General features: G+C 40.0%; 3 protein-coding genes across 16 annotated transcripts in view; all 3 read right to left on the reverse strand.

Moving 5' to 3' along the window:
* Positions 1-488: 488 nt before the first annotated feature.
* On the reverse strand, positions 489-3,438 carry LOC113168249 (galectin-6-like). The gene is given in 11 exon segments (XM_026369258.1): positions 489-821; positions 931-1,096; positions 1,184-1,272; positions 1,412-1,441; positions 1,533-1,559; positions 1,698-1,733; positions 1,845-2,006; positions 2,232-2,345; positions 2,526-2,730; positions 2,986-3,074; positions 3,362-3,438. Coding segments are annotated over 11 exon segments (1,107 nt in total). The 5' UTR covers positions 3,404-3,438; the 3' UTR covers positions 489-674.
* Positions 3,439-4,732: 1,294 nt separating this feature from the next.
* Positions 4,733-9,180, reverse strand: LOC113149861 (galectin-6-like). Of its 2 annotated transcripts, XM_026342206.1 has the most exons (16): positions 8,983-9,179; positions 8,155-8,243; positions 7,580-7,784; positions 7,219-7,332; positions 7,064-7,114; positions 6,942-6,968; positions 6,816-6,851; positions 6,691-6,717; positions 6,571-6,606; positions 6,455-6,481; positions 6,291-6,323; positions 6,118-6,144; positions 5,995-6,024; positions 5,439-5,527; positions 5,186-5,351; positions 4,733-5,056 (listed from the first exon to the last, which is right to left on the reverse strand). In XM_026342206.1, exons 1-16 carry the CDS (start codon positions 9,022-9,024, stop codon positions 4,910-4,912), a joined length of 1,146 nt encoding a protein of 381 aa, XP_026197991.1. In that variant the 5' UTR covers positions 9,025-9,179; the 3' UTR covers positions 4,733-4,909. The 2 variants fall into 2 exon arrangements, with proteins under 2 accessions (XP_026197991.1, XP_026198000.1); XM_026342215.1 differs by lacking the exon at positions 6,691-6,717 and having other exon boundaries at positions 4,910-5,056; positions 8,983-9,180.
* Positions 9,181-10,608: 1,428 nt separating this feature from the next.
* ryr1b (ryanodine receptor 1b (skeletal)) overlaps positions 10,609-17,750 on the reverse strand; it is a 58,627-nt gene continuing 51,485 nt past the window's right edge. For 11 of the 13 annotated variants that reach the window (XM_026364464.1, XM_026364484.1, XM_026364516.1 and 8 more), the window contains 16 exons: positions 16,401-17,710; positions 16,221-16,303; positions 15,855-16,029; positions 15,665-15,751; positions 15,271-15,525; positions 15,058-15,188; positions 14,471-14,513; positions 14,249-14,382; positions 14,101-14,161; positions 13,878-14,024; positions 13,628-13,762; positions 13,380-13,536; positions 13,040-13,104; positions 12,833-12,933; positions 12,607-12,658; positions 12,242-12,337 (listed from right to left, as the gene is read on the reverse strand). In XM_026364464.1, the coding sequence (XP_026220249.1) occupies positions 12,242-12,337; positions 12,607-12,658; positions 12,833-12,933; positions 13,040-13,104; positions 13,380-13,536; positions 13,628-13,762; positions 13,878-14,024; positions 14,101-14,161; positions 14,249-14,382; positions 14,471-14,513; positions 15,058-15,188; positions 15,271-15,525; positions 15,665-15,751; positions 15,855-16,029; positions 16,221-16,303; positions 16,401-17,710 (3,032 nt within the window). Of the gene's footprint in view, positions 12,338-12,606; positions 12,659-12,832; positions 12,934-13,039; positions 13,105-13,379; positions 13,537-13,627; positions 13,763-13,877; positions 14,025-14,100; positions 14,162-14,248; positions 14,383-14,470; positions 14,514-15,057; positions 15,189-15,270; positions 15,526-15,664; positions 15,752-15,854; positions 16,030-16,220; positions 16,304-16,400; positions 17,711-17,750 lie in introns of all 13 variants that reach the window. The other 2 variants (XM_026364515.1, XM_026364475.1) reach the window with 1 other exon arrangement.

Here is a 17,750-nt window from a genome sequence, read left to right on the forward strand (position 1 = left end):
CAGTATACTGTGGTATGTTATACCTGTAGCATTACTGAGTTCCTTGTACTTTTCTTGCGATGATGTTGGCACTGTATACTCAGTTTCTGCGTTGTTCTTGAACCACGTGAAGTGAAGTGGGACTGAGAATGAAGCACTGGGCTAATTTAGTGTGTACAAATATTTCACCAATTTGAAAGAACTTGCAGATTAAACACATTTTAAGCCTTAAATCCAACAATTTTACGATGTTATTAAGTGCCTTCAGAGAGCCAGTATTTTGCATTACAGTAGACGTGTTTTGATTCTACTTGTGTGTTTAACTGGGAATGGATTGTACTATAATTACCTTTGTATCGTCATGGTCATGATTTGTAAACAATTTTTATACAGTACCTACAGTATTTTGTATAAGAAATAAATGTGTTCATTTTTGAATGAGCTCCTTTCTTAACATTTCATCTGCTTAATATTTATCTCATTCATATCAAATGTGTTCATGACGTGTTTATATTTATTTGGTTATGAAGAATACAGCATCCTCTTACTCTTAGAGTTATAATCAAACAGCAAGAGACTCAAAGAATTGAGATGTACATCACAGTGGTTAGCCTTATCCTCTTTAACACCAGTAAAACTCATGCTATAGTTAGCCAGCATGCAGATTTCATAGATAAGTGCATAGGTGTGTCATCTCAGAAGTGGATGTAGGAGATCTGCACGTTGCCATCGATCTCCAGCATGTCGATCTCATTGCACGACTGAAAGCGGTGGACGAAGTCAAACAAGTGCTGCCCATTTACAAACACCTTAAACCTCCCGTTCCCACAACGAATAGACATCTGAGAAAGAAGAGTGGAAAAGATCAGTCACAGCTGACCCACAGTGGGTCAACATCATGCACCTGAAGCACAAAGAAATAGGAGTGAGCTAATAACACTGAACACCCACGTCAAAGTACTGTCCCTCCATGAAGGGGTTCATGCTGATCTCTCTTTCCTCTTGGCCCCAGCAGCCTCCAATCATGCTGTTTCTCACCACAACCCCCTCCCTCACTCTGGGGTTCAAGTGGAAGGCGATGTCCCGGGATCTGCTCACCACAAAGTTGATGCTCATTCTGCAACAAACAGACCCAGACGGAGAATATGTGTGTTAGAGTCCACGTATATTGTAGGAACATGTGCATGCACAGACTCATACGCACCTGTCTCCTCCGTAGGGCACCATGCCTCTGATGATGATGGTCCTTTTAGGGAACATCCCTCCTGGGATCATGTTGGAGAAAGGCACAGGCTAAAAACAAACACCAGAGAGAAAATAATTACACAAAGATGGCAAACAGGACAGACACCTTTAATAAGTTAACAACTTATTAAAGGTGTCTGCAAGTCAAAAGTCACTGTCATCTTTTTCCGTCACCCATTTTACTTACAGGGTTGTAGATTGGCTGGCCACCCATAACCTATAATCAGATTAACACACACAACAGTTAAATGCACAAAGACATAATAAAAAATAGAGGGAATGTGAGCTTTATAATGTACTTTTCTCACCGGCAGGTTTGATCCTGGGTATCCTCCCTGACAGAACAAAAAGTAATTTGTAAGTCCACTAAATAAATACACACATGGCAAATTAGTTTGACTTAGTTTAGCATCAAACTATAAAATGTCTAACAATATAAAACTAATTTCTGTTATTATAATAGTGTTTCATACCCCCATACCACCACCCATGCCTCCTGGATATCCACCCTGCAACAAAGCACATATTTTAAACCTACAGTTTGGTTCTCTGAGCTGCTGTGAACATTGTTATAACAGACACAGTGAAATCATTTTAATCTGATTTGATATTTTACTCACTCCCATGCCACCTCCTGGATATCCTCCCTGTTAAAAGCAGTGAACATGTGAGCTATGGTTTAGTGCTGGGTTTGGTTTCATTTTAATACTTGTTATGACAAAGGGCCCATAATAAAGTATACTTACTCCCATTCCTCCACCCATGCCGCCTCCCATTCCACCCTAAAACAGAAGGTTATGTTGTTTATTCACAGGAAAACGATGACACCTATTTGCAGATGCTCTACTTCGTCTGCTAGTGCTACTATTTCTGAAAGCACAGAAGGTTAATATCTTGTAATAACCCGCAAATGATGGAGTAACACAGCAGTTCTAAGAGTTATTATTCAAATATCTTGTGTACTTCAAAGCATTAAGATGAAGGCTTCAGAAGCCAGGAGGTCTCACCCCTATGACATTAATTGTCTGGATGGAAACATCTCCCGCAATCTGCATTGCACACACTCTCTCAAAAGGAATACGATGTTTGAAGTGGTGGAAGTCGTTCCCATTTACTTTAATCTGCAACAGAAACATGTCAGATATGTATAGAGGGAGGGAAGAGCTGCCTCGGTCAACACAGGTACATAACAATACATCTCTTTAAAAGGTTTGTGTTGGTTTGTCTGTAGCACTTCTTTAATTAGACTAATAAATGCTGAATTTAGGTAAAAGTATTACTAAATATCCTTTACATCTCACCTTGTAGCCATGTGAAGAGACTAAGATGATCATTTCAAAAGCTTGGCCCTTGCAGAAAGGCATACTATGAATCTTTTCCTCCGACTCCCACGAACCATTTTGGCAAGTGTTGAAGACGACCTTGTCTCGGCCGTCAAATCGAGGGTTGAAGTGGAGGGCGATGTCGCTGGATTCAGACTCTCCGCAAAGCAAGTTGATGAAGAACCTGCCATGAGTGACAGCAGGTGAACTACAGATAATGTTTCAGTCCTGTAGTGGTTGATGCAATAAGTTGAGTTCTGTTCAGGGATGAATGATGAAAGTGGAGCTCTGTGTGTTCATGTCCAACACAGTAAAAAACAATCTGCTCCACCCAGAGTGAGTCTGCACAAGCTGTGTCATTAGTTTGGTGCCAAACAGTATTGCTGAGAGATGTCATGTGCCACATTGGACATAGTCAGATGTGTGTTTTCTACCTCACCTGTTGATATTCTCTGGAATAGTCCCCTGGAGGTAGATGGACACCCCTTCCCTCAAGCCTCCATAAATAGGCCCCAGATAGGGCAGTCTCTGCACAATGGACAACATGTACTCAACCACAACCATGTCTTCAAATACCAGTAACGTCAAATAGGAAACATTGATTTAGCATAAGTGAGAATTTAAAACCCTTCTCATCAACTTATCACGATACAGACTTCAGCTCAGATTATTGACGTTGGATCATAATTACAAATTTTGTCATGACTCCACTGGCAGTTAAACCTAATCTGTTTGTATTAGTGGGATAAATTAATCAGCAAGTCAAACACAAAAATACAAATATAACCTTTAAAATAAAATCACCAGATACTTACGGGGCTGTAGATGGGCTGATATCCAGGAGGAGCAACAAACATGGCAGCAGCTGACGAGGTGGACGAGCAGATGCAAACAGGGGGGTTTTGTCGGGAACAGATCTCTGCTGGACACATGGTTTTATACGAGTGATGAGGGAGGGGCACCACCAGGTACCAGACCCAGGCTTGCATCACCGTGTTTACTTTATCTGCACATTAACCTTTAACCCAGCAGAGGTGCGCCTCATTATAACAAAGGACTCACAGTAGAGTGAAACCTGCCACAGCCATTCAAGCAAAGAGCATCACTGCCACATCGCTGTAGAGGAAGTTTGCAGAGGTTTCAGTTCACATTTTACAGTAAATGTAAAGTTGTAGAAGTAAAAAATACATTTCCCACTGAATTCAAGTTTAAGTTGCCCATTTTGGATTCAAGTGAGTAAATGTACTTAGTTACCTTTCCCCACTGATCCTACAGCATTATTATAGTTTAGAGCTGTGTTTAAAGTAACTTAGAAAAAAATTCTTTTTATTATACACTAATAATGTTATATGGTGAAAGAGAAAGGGTACAGTGCCACATTCAATATCATTTCTATTCTGCACATACAGTGTTTAAAAGTACTAATAATTGTAGGAGGGTGTGTGCATGATTCATAAAATATTCAGTCAAGCCCATCTACTAAAGGCAAACAGAAAGACAAGTAACCCTTATCTGCCAATCTGGCCATCGATCATAATCCCATATATACTTTACATACTTCACGGAGGCCCGAGGTTATTCCAGTCTTTCAAAGGCATCACAAAATAAACAAACCTGTGATATGAATGCACACAGACACAATCTTTGAGGGAACAAAAGCTGCTGCAGTGACAGACGGGTGTTTCCTGAAAAGTCTAAAGCTCAGTAATGTACTTTTTGGTATTTGATTAAGATAATGCTCTGTGAGAGCAGCTGGTAAAGGTGGAGCTGATTCTAACATCTAGGTGAAGCACACTTACAGATGGGTGATCCACAATAGTACATCTAAACATTATTATTATAGTACATCTAATTATTATTATAGTACATCTAAACATTATTATTATAGTACATCTAATTATTATTATAGTACATCTAAACATTATTATTATAGTACATCTATTAATTATTATTATAGTACATCTAAACATTATTAGGTGTTTTTAGTTTCTTATGAGAAATTACAGCTGCAAAAAGTAACAAGCTTGAGTTAGGAGACTGAAATAGTACTTGTAGTATTTTTATAGGCAAGAACTTTTACTTTTCACCATGAATACCAAACCCCCCCTCAAAGGTGACTCACACAAAGCACATGATATAATTCACACTATGTATTTTTCTAGCTAGATCAATATTGATCTCATTCATTTCAAATGTGTAATGTTTATTATTCAGGTTCGAACAATACTGCAGATCACGAGGGAGCTTTTTGTTTAGGTTTTTTTATTCTATGCTCAGAGTGACCTATCATCTGAAATATCCACAACCTAATCAAACAGACAATAGACATACAGAATTCATAGATCAGTGCATAGTGTGTGGTCTCAGAAGTGGACGTAGGAGAGCTGCACGTCGCCCTCGATCTCCAGCATGTCAATCTCATTGAAGGAATGAAAGCGGTGGTGGTAGTCAAACAGATGAAGTCCATTCACGAACACCTTAAACTTATGGCGCCCGCAGCGAATTGAGATCTGAGAAACAACAAAAGGGATTAAAACAGCGAAAAAGTCACAACACTGTGGACACACACCTTAAAACCACATATAAATTCATTGGATTTATTTATTAGGTTTAAAGAATGTATGAAAGAAAAGTCTTACTTCAAAGTACTGCCCCTCTACGAAGGGGTTCGTACTCAGCTCCAGTTCCTCTTGGCCCCAGCAGCCTCCAATCATGCTGTTTCTCATCAACACCCCCTCCCTCACTCTGTGATTCAAGTGGAAGGCGATGTCCCGGGATCTGCTCACCACAAAGTTGATGCACATTCTGCAACACGCAGACCCAGACGGAGAATAAGTGTCCGTCAACAACTCCACACAGTAGATTTTAGAGACACATGAAGACAGTACACACCTGTTTCCTCCAAACAGCACCATGCCTCTGATGATAACAGTCCTCCTGTGGAACATCCCTTGTGGGAGCATGATGGAGTATGGCACAGACTGAAAACAAACAGCAACAGACAAAATGAGACATTTAACAAAGTACAAGGCATGAATCTGATCGAACACCAGAATTCAAATCTGTGTGCAGGTTGTTTTTTGAAATTTGAGAGACGCAGCCCTCAAACTCCACCCTTAAAACACTCTGTGCTGTTTTTTAATTTTGAAATGTGATATTTTACACTGTAGTAAATCAGGCCCATGCAACACTGTAAAAACCAAAATGACTTTCTTTACACTTGTCTTCAGTATGGCCACAAGAGGGCAGTGAACACTTGGTTAACTCCACTTAATGTCAAATTCCTGGGAGGAGTCATCTACATCAGGTTAAAGCTCCTTCTAGAGCAGGAAGTTAAACAGTGGCAGAGGAGAAAACACAGCTCCCACAATATCACAGATAAGTCAACTCACTGACACCCAGCACATTACAAAATAGACCACAGTAGTGTGGAACAAATGTTACTTACAGGGTGGAAGTCCGGCTGCCCACACATGATCTATGATCAGAACAACAGATATACAGTGAGCATTCAGTAAAAATGCTCAAGCAAATGTTGGACATGCAAACTTTACAGTAGCAGTATTCTCACCGGCAGGTTTGCTCCTGGATAATCTCCCTGACAGGCAAAAGAAGTCATTTTTACAACACTGCTGCACAGTGATTGCTATAAATAAACACTAAATACCACAGATAGTCTATACACATAGACAATGAAACGTGTAAATAATACAAAAGGAGATTAGAGTCTGCTGTGTTTCATACCCCTATACCGCCCATGCCGCCTGGATCTCCTCCCTGCAAAGAAGTGCACATTTTAAAATTCAGATTTAATGTAATTTTGTTCTGTAATGTACCTGTTTACCTGAGCAGCTAGACTTGGATAGGCACATTTCTGAGGAAGATTAGAAAGCAAAGTATTTACTCACCCCCATGATAGCTCCAGGAAGTCCTCCCTGCAGAAATGTTGTGAACACGACAGTTAACAGTGCTGCATTGTTTCATGTTGATGGAAAAAAAAAAATGAGCAAAGATGTATACTTACTCCCATTCCAACTGCCATGCCACCTGGGTATCCTCCCTGGATATCGTTAGAAGATGCGTTAGTGAAATTAACATTTCACCATATTTTCTGTATATATTATAAGCAAGAAGCCTTACATACCCCTATGCTACTGTCTGGGTATCCGCCCTGTTTACAAGTCATGGACATGTTAAATTAAACTGCACATTAAATGTTTTTAGTCATTTTACGAGTTGCAGAGCAGATAATTAATTCTTTATACTTACTCCCATTCCACCACCCATGCCAGCTGGGTATCCAAACTGAACATCATTTAAAAGTGTGTGTTAGTGAAGTTATCTTTAATATTTCACAGTATTTTTTAGTGTGTTAGACAACAAACTAACATATACCTGCATGCCACCTCCTGGGTATCCCCCCTGTTCATAAGAGGTGAACAAGTTAAATACTGTACAGTGTTATATATTATCGTGTTATATATAAAACACACTTATAATAAGTCCGTTATACTTACTGCCATTCCTCCCATGCCCATTCCTCCATACATGCCACCTCCCATTCCACCCTAAAATAAACAGACATCTATTTATCTAATCTATCTATACTAAAATATATTCACCTGCATCAAATCAATAGCCTCTGACCACCATCAGATAACAATGTACTCACCCCGATAACATTAACTGTTTCAATGAGAACATCTCCTGCAATGTACAATGCACGCACTCTCTCCATAGGGACACGGTGTTTGAAGTGGTGGAACTCCTTCCCATTCACTTTGACCTGCAACAGAATAATATCAATCATGTCAGAATATTAATAAGAATTATTCTCAGATAAACATGAAATAGCAGTTTATAACAGTATGGTTGTAAAAATATGAAATATTATAAGTTATAATTGCTAATACTTACAATGTAATCAGTTCAGCTTCAGCTCCATTATATAAAATATTCAATCTGTTGAATCTTTACATAGAGATAGAGCTCACAGAAAATGTTAACCCCTAAACAAATTATTTACAGCTGACCTTGTAGCCATGTGAGGTGGCTGTGATCACCATTTCAAAGACACGCCCTCTGTGAAATGGCATGTGATGAATCTTTTCTTCTGCCTCCCAGAAACCATTCTGGCACGAGTTGAAGACCACCTTGTCCCAGCCATCAAACCGAGGGTTGAAGTGGAAGGCGACGTCACTGGACTCAGACTCTCCACAAAGCAAGTTCATATAGAACCTGTGGAAAAATGTTATCACGTCTGGTAAAGCCTGAGGTTGTTTGTATGTTACAGTGTTTAAGGCTCAAGGGCGGCCATCTGCCTCGACCGGTTGGGGTGAGTGGAAAGAGGAGAGAGGAAAAAACAACAAGCAACAAAAATAACAATAAGCAGAAAAAACCCCAGGTTGGTAGGACCAATAACTGGATTCTGAAAAAACTCTAACTACTGCCTATGTAGAGAGGGTGTCTGCCTCCAGAACATGAACACCTGAACACCTAAACACTGTTACCCTACTTGGAAACGTCCAAGAAAGCAAGAACTGAACACACCCTGTAGCTTTTAGCACTTTCACCTAAAGGTGTGTGTCAAACCTGTCTCTCAACACACCTGGTTGTGTTCTCAGGAACAGTCCCATGGACGTAGATGGACATCCCTTCCCTCAAACCTCCACCAATGGGCGTCAGATAGGGAATCGTCTATAAAATTGACGAGAGTAGAGAAAAAGAGACTGTTTAGAATATCCTGGTTTTCTGGAAAAATTGGTGGTGAAATCTGATCTGAGCTTAAACAAAGTCACAAACAAACATCGTGTCAGAAACAATTAATTCTTCTTAAACCCATTTGTTTTCAAAACAATTCTGAAATTCATCAGTCTTTTCTTATTTGGGATTTGTTCTCAGATAAAAAACCGCACATTTGAACTATTCACAAGGGTCATTTTCATGCAGAACAAATATTTGTGATACAATCTTATGAGTCACTTCAGCTGCTAATATTTATTACTACTAATGTTTTTCTTTTGTTTGTCAAGAATTATATTGACACTTCTTCAACCTGAAACAAAAAGGGACTAATAATATATTTAGATCATATTTTTTACATTAAGTTATCAATATGAACATGCTCTCTCCCTGGTATATTACTGTGATGTTGCTGTTATATGCAATATGAAATGCAGACTACATGTTGACACCACTGTCAAGCTACCAACCAACCACAGAGAGTGACACTTCCGGATTCCAAAGTAAAAGCCGTCGTAGTTTTTTTCTTGAAGACATAGAACATATAAAGTTAAATATATCTGAAGGCCACGTACTTAAATGTGTCATTCATATCGCTGTTAAACAGCTAAGTTTAAGATCATTTCAGCTAACTACACTGACTGCACACTGCGTTTCTGAGAATCATCTCCTGCAGGACTCAGCTGATACTCACAGGGTTATAAACCGGCTGGTACCCGGGAGGAGCCACGAACATGGCTGCGGTGGATGAGACTGAAGATCAGAAGGAAACTACGGTGATTTGGATCAACTGAGATCTGATGGAAACCTCGTTTTATACATGGGACAGGGGGCGCGGCCGCACAGGTGAACACACCTAGACTACGTCACCGTTATGACTTTGGAGTCACATGATGTTCAAGTCCCTGCTACACAGAGAGAGATGATGTTAGTATGAATCCTGCAGTGGATGTACAAAATTACTCCAGGTAAGTTTCACCAGCAAGTTAGTTAAAATCACTATTTAATTAAAGAGTCATGGTTAAAATCACTATTTAATTAAAGAGTCATGGTTAAAAACACTATTTAATTAAAGAGTCATGGTTAAAATCACTATTTAATTAAAGAGTCATGGTTAAAATCACTATTTAATTAAAGAGTCATGGTTAAAATCACTATTTAATTAAAGAGTCATGGTTAAAAACACTATTTAATTGAAGAGTCATGGTTAAAAACACTATTTAATTAAAGAGTCATGGTTAAAAACACTATTTACTGCTGTAATTAATTAAGGTGGAGCTGATAGTAACGTTTTCATATAATGTTAGTAAATGTGGAGAGTTCATCAGCTGTCATTTAACTACATGTATGACTCTAAATGTAGTAAAGAGTAGATTCAGTAATGTTAGGAGTCATTACCTATTGGTTGATGTGCATGTGACCGTTTCGGCCCATTGAGATTGCTACCGCTTGACTGCTGTTGACCTCTGACCTTCTCAAATCCTATTGGAGGGAAGGGCAGGCGGTGGTTTTCACTCGTCCAGTCAGATTTACTTGTTCTTGTAAATATAATTTGACATCACCTCTATTCAACAACTGTGTTTTTTCCACTGTGTTGAAACTTATTCCAATAATATGCAGACAAACCTGTCTGCAAAGGTAAACAGAAACATGAGCAACCCTTATCTGCACCCTATCATTCATAATTCCATATTTACATGGTTCATGGTGACGTGAGAGGTTTTTCCATCCTTGCAAATGCTTTATAAACTAAACACTGAAGCTGGTCATACAAACACATAAATACACATAGATACACAATCTTTTAGGGAACAAAAGCTGTCACTGTGATGCAAAAGTGCCTCCTGAAAAATCTAAAGCACAACAATGAATGTTGTGATAGATTATTGTAAGTTCCTCCAGCTGAGAGATAATGTTTAATTTAATAAACCCAGACAGAAGTAAAAGCTAACTAAGGAGGAAATAGATCAACCTAAGATATTGTTAAATGATCATAAACATAGTTTTAAGAATAAATAACGAAGGAACTCAGAACTTATTTAGCTCTGGTGAGAATATGTGTGTGCTTACCAGTAACACACCCAGCTTCTTACTTATGAACCAGATTACTCTGGTTTGAATCAGCCACCAAACCAGACAAGCAGCGAATTTAAAGGCCACTAGGCTGCAGAAAATGTCACTCTGCAGTACTGTTCAAGACCTTTGTAACTCTAGAGTCAGAAACGACAATCATGTCTGGAAATACAGTAAAAAAGACATTGTTGATGTGTTGTGACAGACCCAGAGCCACAAACAGCAAGTACACACGTTTCATTTCTCTTTATAATAATCTGTTTATTATGTATTGAAACACAGAGTTGAGTCAGAGGACACTCAGTCAGGCAGAGAGTAGTGATCTCCAATCAGCTCCACACCATTAGTCAGAGTTGTTAGCAAACAAAATAGACTACTGCTTTTTCTCTGAGTCGCAACATTAAATAGGAGATTTGACAGTTTTTGAGTGTATGTGTTCTTAAAGAGGTATAATAAGACAGAACAGTCTGAGATCACATCACACATGACTTTCTTGATTGACAAAAATAACTGATATGCTGGATTCCTAAAAATATCTATCATAAAAACCTAACTAGCAAAAACAAAAGCTAAGGTTCTCGTCCTACTCCAAACTGGGCATTTAATTCAGTGTGAGACCAGTTCTCATCACGACTCTGTGACACAAACAGGACACGACATGTTTGTGTCCAGCAAAGTAGCATGGATCCTTTAAATTCTTCAAAGCCTTAAAGAAAAATAAATATATGTATCTATGAATTATGTAAAATATGTCTTTTCATCAAAAGGCCTCTAAGCAGCCTCGCCATTACTCAGTTATACAAATGACACTTTGGCCAAAATGTATACATTAAGTACATTCATCATCTATTTTAATGCACTGACGAAACTTACTTGTGCATAAATTGTCATAAAACAAACTCTTGGCCAGAAATACAGACGGGCTAAAACGGTCGTCTTCAGGAGATCTGATCTGCATATAAACAATAAATAAATAACCCTGGCATCCTCCTATACTGTATGTGTATATACATCGTCAATATCTTATATGGCACAGGAATACCAGCAGAGATAGAGGACCACATACATCCAGGGATGCATTGTAAGACTTCAGAGTGCAAACTGGGTTTGTCTATAGAGCTGATTTATGTCGGAGTATCACATGGTGATGATACTCTGTTTATTATCTTGGCAAGTCAGTCCAACGAGAGTTTCCACACATCATCACTTGTTTAACGATGCATTTCTAAGTCTTGAGAGAAGAAGGAAAAGAGTGAGAGAGTGCCTAAAATGTTCACTGCTCCCTTGAAGACGCTGCTAAATTTTTTTCTTTCACGATGCTCTCTCACTGAAACACCAGAAATCAGAAATAAAATATCAGGTGGCAGCAGCCACATAGAAAAAAAAATCCCAACCTTACTCACAATATAAATTAAACATATCCACTCTAATCTCAAACAAAAGTGTTAAAGCTAAAACTCTAAACTGCTAAAGCAGTGACATTGCTATAGGCACTATAACGTTTACAGCAGTAGCGACAGGAAGAGCCCATTGTATATAGACCCGGATGATATGCAAGGCAATCTATGTATAGTTTACACAAGAAGGCCATGTAGTGAATTCATGGTGGAATAAAAAGGCCCCTGGCTTTTTATGCCTCTCTGATATTATTATTATTATTATTATTATTATTATTATGCTTTTCTCAAAATAAACCCAATAACGTTTTGCTGCAGGTAGTAACTGCAGTCAAAGTGTGCATAGCTTCAACAGAGGAGAGAAATGGGCAGACAAAAGGCAAAACTAAGATACAGATGTGTTCAATTTCCAGTCTTTACTCTCTCTGAATTTCCCTCCTCTCCTCTTTTTCTACTTCAGACGCACAGTAACCATGCAGGACATTATCCGAGCTGATCCTCATACTGCTTCCTGAAGCAGTCACCAGCAGGGAAAAAGTCCCAGCATCGCTCCTGATACATCTTCCAGACATACGACTCCTGAAAGACAGAAGGGTAAAACATCCCACAACACAAGAAAGACGGATTAGTGAAGGATAATTCAATTCAGTTTTCATTTGTAAAGCACCAAATCTCAACAGAAGTCATCTCAAGGCACTTTACAGTCGGTTTGAGACCTTACAAATATAACTGTACCAGGAGACAGTGAAGAGGAAAAACTCCCTTTAGAGGAAGAAACCTCGAGCAGAACCAGGCTCAGGGTTTAGTTAATTACATGAAGAAATTCGATTTTTTAAACATTTACTGACCTGTCCTGTGTGTTCTGTTTCATCTTTATTGATGAGATACATCAGGAAGAACCTGAAAGAGAAAAAGAGAATGTGATGTTTGATGACAACCAATGTAAGAAAAGACATTTTCCAAAATAGACTCAGTAGCCAGAGTCATGCTGCTGAAATACCCTTTAAATACTAAACACCTGTATTGCACATATTGTTAGTCACACTTTTTTATTTCATTCTAACAGTAACTCACATGTAGTTGGCTAAGTTATGCTCTTCTAAGGTGTGCGTCTCGAAGCCGTGCGGCGTCGTATCAAAGTAGTCACTTCCTATTCCACAGATGAAACACTTTGTCTGGAGGGAGAGGACAGTTTACATTAAACATGTCTAATGAGACTGAAGGAGAATTGATGGTGTTTTGTGAAGTGACCACTTAAATCTCTGAAACTCATTTTCTTACCTCCATGTCCTCTCTGACCTGCTCCTGCTGGTCTCTCAGCTCTCCAAAGGCATCAATGATCAAACCTGACAGACACAGTATTATTTCTTACGAGACAGGAGTTCAGAGTGATTCACAACAACGAAATAGTTTGAGACTTAAGATGTTTCAGTCTTTCAGTGTCAATTTAATAGATAATTTCACCTGATTTACTTATATTGTTGTAACTATGCACAAATACACATATTAATGTAGAATTAGCATTACAAATAAAACCTACAAAGTGCAGAGTGACGGTTTGATGCAGAGCGACACAAAGCACCAGTTACCACTTGTAAATAATATCACAGACTGTTCGTACCCTGAATGATAGCCAGCAGGATGACGATGACAAAGAAGAAGAAGGTAATGTCAAAGACCACTCGGTAAAGCTCGTATTCGTCTCCAGCTGGGTCCTCGATTTCATCTCCAATGCCACCACCAGCACGCACGCCGACATACATGTGGAACAGGTAACACTGCACGAGGGAGTGAGGACAGAGTTCAGCTCGGAAAACACATCAGAATAATCAGCTCATCATTATCCACTTTACATCTGTGCCCACTCACAGTCATCATATCATCACACTTCATGTCTGGTTCGTCCTCATCTTCACTCTTATTGTAGAACTTGCGGAAGAAGTTGAAGGCCACCACAGTGTACAGGTACACCACTACAGCCAGCAATCCCACTGTCATCACCAGCTGTGGGGAACAGATGCACAGGTCAACGGTACGAGGTCACATTAGAATTCTTAAAGGGAAACCGGCCCTTGCAGGAAGCCTGATGATGCATCATTATTATGGAAATGTGCTTGACCTGCTTGCCGTTGTGAGTAACAGAGGACAGAATGGTGCGCAGGGTTTTGACGCCCATGGCGATGTCCAAAAGATGAGCGGCAAAGAAGAAGTTGTTGTAATGTCCAAGCAGAGACATTAACATGTACCAAACGAGGTAGAGGAAGGTCTAAAAGAACAAAGAGAGACATAAGTAACACCACATTTAAAGGAAACTCTTATTGTCAACTGCTTCCTTTACTCACATTGTCAGTGAACACAACACCAAACTTCCAGATCTGGTACTTGATGTCAATAGATGTTATCCTACAGAGAGAAGGACACGTTGATTCTGCAGCATTTTGTACTATTAACCTCAATCCCACTGCTCATCTAAATACGAACAGTTCATACCAGCTGAACATTGACGTGTCAGGTTCAGGTTTCTTTTCATGTGTCATGGCACTGACATCTAAAGAAGCCAAGTCCATACCGAGCAACTCTGCAATCCTCTCTCTGCCATAAATGTCACCATATTTATCCAGAACCTGGACAAAACACAAAGGTGTCATTTCATTGTAACTCATACAGGAAAAAAACATAGCTGATATTTTTTAACCAAAGCTGAAAACTCACCTTTCTTTTCACAAACTTGTCCCAGTAATTATTAGGGAAGGTGCTGCATAGAAGGAGAAATATATAAAAAATTTAGACATGATTCAAATTCAAACCCTATTATATTATATACTGTATTATCTATCTGGCCCAAATGTGAAAGGTATGTGGGAAATTCAAGCCTATTTTATATAAACATTCAAGATTCAGGTCAGGTTCTGGCTTAAATTTTAGATACACTTCTATTAAACATCAAACAATCTTTAATTATTATTATTAACTTGTGAACACATTAAATATTATATAATAAATATAAATCATAACAATTATCATCTGTTAAATGACTATGGAAGGAGAATATCGTATCAGGATGTAGAGAGCCTGTTTATGTCTATTTAGCATTTTTTAAATAGCTTTCAGTCCTTATAATAAGTGGTGAGTTTGTTTCATCCAGCAACTGCATAATAGGATTATCATTTTCAATATCATAGGAAAGAGAGTTGGATGCTAAAATATTGACGGCTGAACCTTTTGTTTACTTTTGGGTGTGGGTCAGGTTCAGCCTACAATAAATAGACTAGGCTTGAATCAGATATCTGTCGTCTTACGGTGTGTTGAGCACCAGTCTGTCCCACTGGCCCTTGATGTCATCGTCCTCGGGCTGCTCAGTGACATAAAGACCATCAAACTCCAGCTTTCTGGCCAACTCCTTCTCTCTCTTGAAGATAACCAGCGGAACCTGAAGGATACATCAGGAAGAGAAGATAAACTATATGAAAGCTTGTGGTGGATTTTTGTGGAGCACACTGAACACCACTTACCTTGAGGCAATTGTAGCCGATGATGCAAAGGAAGGAGATGATGGTGTGAACAATACCGAAGAAAGCCATGGCTGGTTCCATGTATCCTGTGCTCTCCTCCAAGAAGTAGTACAAGGGACCTTCTTCGTCATCATCTTCTCCTCCATCATCTAATCCAGACCCATCCTCTTCAGCACCAGAGCCTTCAAAGAGGCCAGAGCCTTCAAAGAGGCCAGAACCCTCAAACTCCTCCTCACCTGGAGGAGTGTCAGACACCTGGAAAGTCAAAACCAAAATAAGTCTAGTTGAGTCCTTAAGGTGGGACAGAAAACCAAGCTAATAAAAAACAAACTGGGTTGGGATTTCATGGTTTATGTCTAGGTCTAAATCTTACAAAGGTTACAAATGCACAAACCTTGTAGAAGAGCAGAATGAAATTGAGAGCGAAGGCGATGAACAAGGCTAAAAACCGAAGGTTGTAGAAGTTGCGAGAAAGGTAGTTCTGCAAGGAAACAAGGAAGTGAGTTCAATATTCCTCTGCATTAAAGTCTGAAATGGATTTTGCTAATAAATAATTATGGGGTAGCTAACAGAGAACTGCTCACCATAAATTTAATTCTCTGAACCTCCAGCTCATTCCACAGCTCAAACCCGTCATCTGCAGTTTTCTTCTCCTTTTTCGCCTTGGTCTTCACAGTTGTTTCCTCTTTCTCCTCAGGTACTTCCTCCTTTACCTCGGGTTCAGGCTCTACCTTCTCTGTTTTCTCCCCATTTTCGGTGCTGGAAGAAGTTTTTGTTTTTTCTTTTTAAACAGAATACGTTTGTATGGCAATGCTTTAACACCTGATTAAAAGTGAATGCCAGCAAACACACACACACGTGAAGAGCTTATAGTTAACCCCAAAAATGTCATCTTGAGCAGATGCTGCTTCTGTTTTTATGCTGATATGTTAATTATGTAGACAACTTACTCTGCTTTCTCCGTCTCCTGAGGGGCCTCTTCTTCAACTTCAACAGTTTCTTCCTCATCTTGTCCTCCCGCTGCAGCAGCCAACTGTTTCAGTGATAGTTTGCAGTTATTTAACTGATTAATGGAGAGCATGCTGAGTACTCAGTAACAGTAACAGTAATTATGAGAAGGAACACTTCACCAATTTTCTCTTCAGCAGTGGCGTCCCCTCAGGTGTGGGAGGCTCTTCAGGTGTAGTCTCACCAAAGTCTCCAAGGCCACCAGGAGCATTGAAGCCAGGCAGGCGTCCACCTTCCCTCTCCTCGCCATCCTCTTCTTCCTCTTCCCCTCCTACAGCGTCTAAGAGTTCTGCTGCTCCATCTGCATCTTGGACTTCTTGAGCCCCTGGTTCAGGTGGCAGGTCCCCGTGAACCTCATCCTGTGTTGGATCTGGCATACTGGCTAGGATCTCTGTCACAGTCATCTTCTTAGCACCCTCCACTAAGCCTCCACCAAACAGCGCCTTCCATATTAGTGTGAAGAAGCCCTTGCATATGTTATAGATAAATATGAGGATACCCATCAGGATGGTGTAGACAAATGTAACCAGGCCGATCACCATCTCTTTTATTGTCATTTTTCTAAATTTGCGGTACCGACGCCGCAGGTTACGGAAGGTGAACATGTTAAAGAAGTTAACTACGCTCTTCAGGAAGTCTGCAAAGGCAGAGGTTGATTCTGGAGCTCCCTCTTCTCCATTGCCTTCCTCTCCTTCTCCAGACTCTGCTTCCTCCCCTGCACCCTCCTCTTCTTCCTCATCATCTTCCTCTTCTGCACCATCTCCCTCAGGTTCAGAGATAGATGCAGCAATGTTCATCTCAAAGATGGTGTCCTCACAGAAGTTAACAAACATCTCCATCTTCTCACTCTCACCGCCTTCATTGACCACATCAAAGATGAACTGCCGTTTGGACTCTCTGACTTGTGGCATTTCCCACTGGTTGCGGTTCGCCTCACTGATTTCAAAATAAATGCGCTCGATCTTCCTGCTGGCACCCATTATCTCAATGCGGCCAAGGAAAGGGCGGAAGTAGTTGAGGACACTCTCGGCCTGCTCCAAGAAGTTCTGTAAGCGGGTGTCATGGGGGACGTGCTCTGACAGGTTTGTGAGCAGAACCGCAATATTGAAACCAATGTCTTTGGCTGGCTCCTGGAAACGATCAGCAAATTCCTCAAAGTTGATCATTTCATTCTCATCAGCTTCTGAGCAGGAGAGCAGGAACTGGATTTCTGCAGGAGTGTACTGCTTCTGGCTGTCCATGGCCTTGGAGAAATCCTTCTTGGAGATGAGCCCACGGGGGTCAGTCACATAGTCACGGAAAGCATCAGATGCCACTATGTCCTTGAGTTTGAGGAACATGTCAAAGAATTTAAGGATCATCTCCACATTACTGGAGGACTCCACCAGCATGTCCACCATCTGCCTGGCAATGGTGCCATTCACAACATTACCTAGGAGAGTTACAAGGCAAGAGGAGGTGAGGAAAAAATA

This window comes from Anabas testudineus, chromosome 13 (assembly GCF_900324465.2).
Source record: "Anabas testudineus chromosome 13, fAnaTes1.2, whole genome shotgun sequence".
Classification (NCBI taxonomy): Eukaryota; Metazoa; Chordata; class Actinopteri; order Anabantiformes; family Anabantidae; genus Anabas; species Anabas testudineus.

Bases quoted from the DNA above. Each gene is read 5' to 3' on its own strand.
- LOC113149861 (XM_026342206.1), bottom strand. From the start codon at position 9,024: ATGTTCGTGGCTCCTCCCGGGTACCAGCCGGTTTATAACCCT. The intron at 8,244-8,982 runs GTGAGTATCAGC...TCAATTTTATAG, and splicing joins ACCAGCCGGTTTATAACCCT to ACGATTCCCTATCTGACGCC. The intron at 5,352-5,438 runs GTGTGTACTGTC...TGCGTGTTGCAG, and splicing joins GTGCTGTTTGGAGGAAACAG to AATGTGCATCAACTTTGTGG.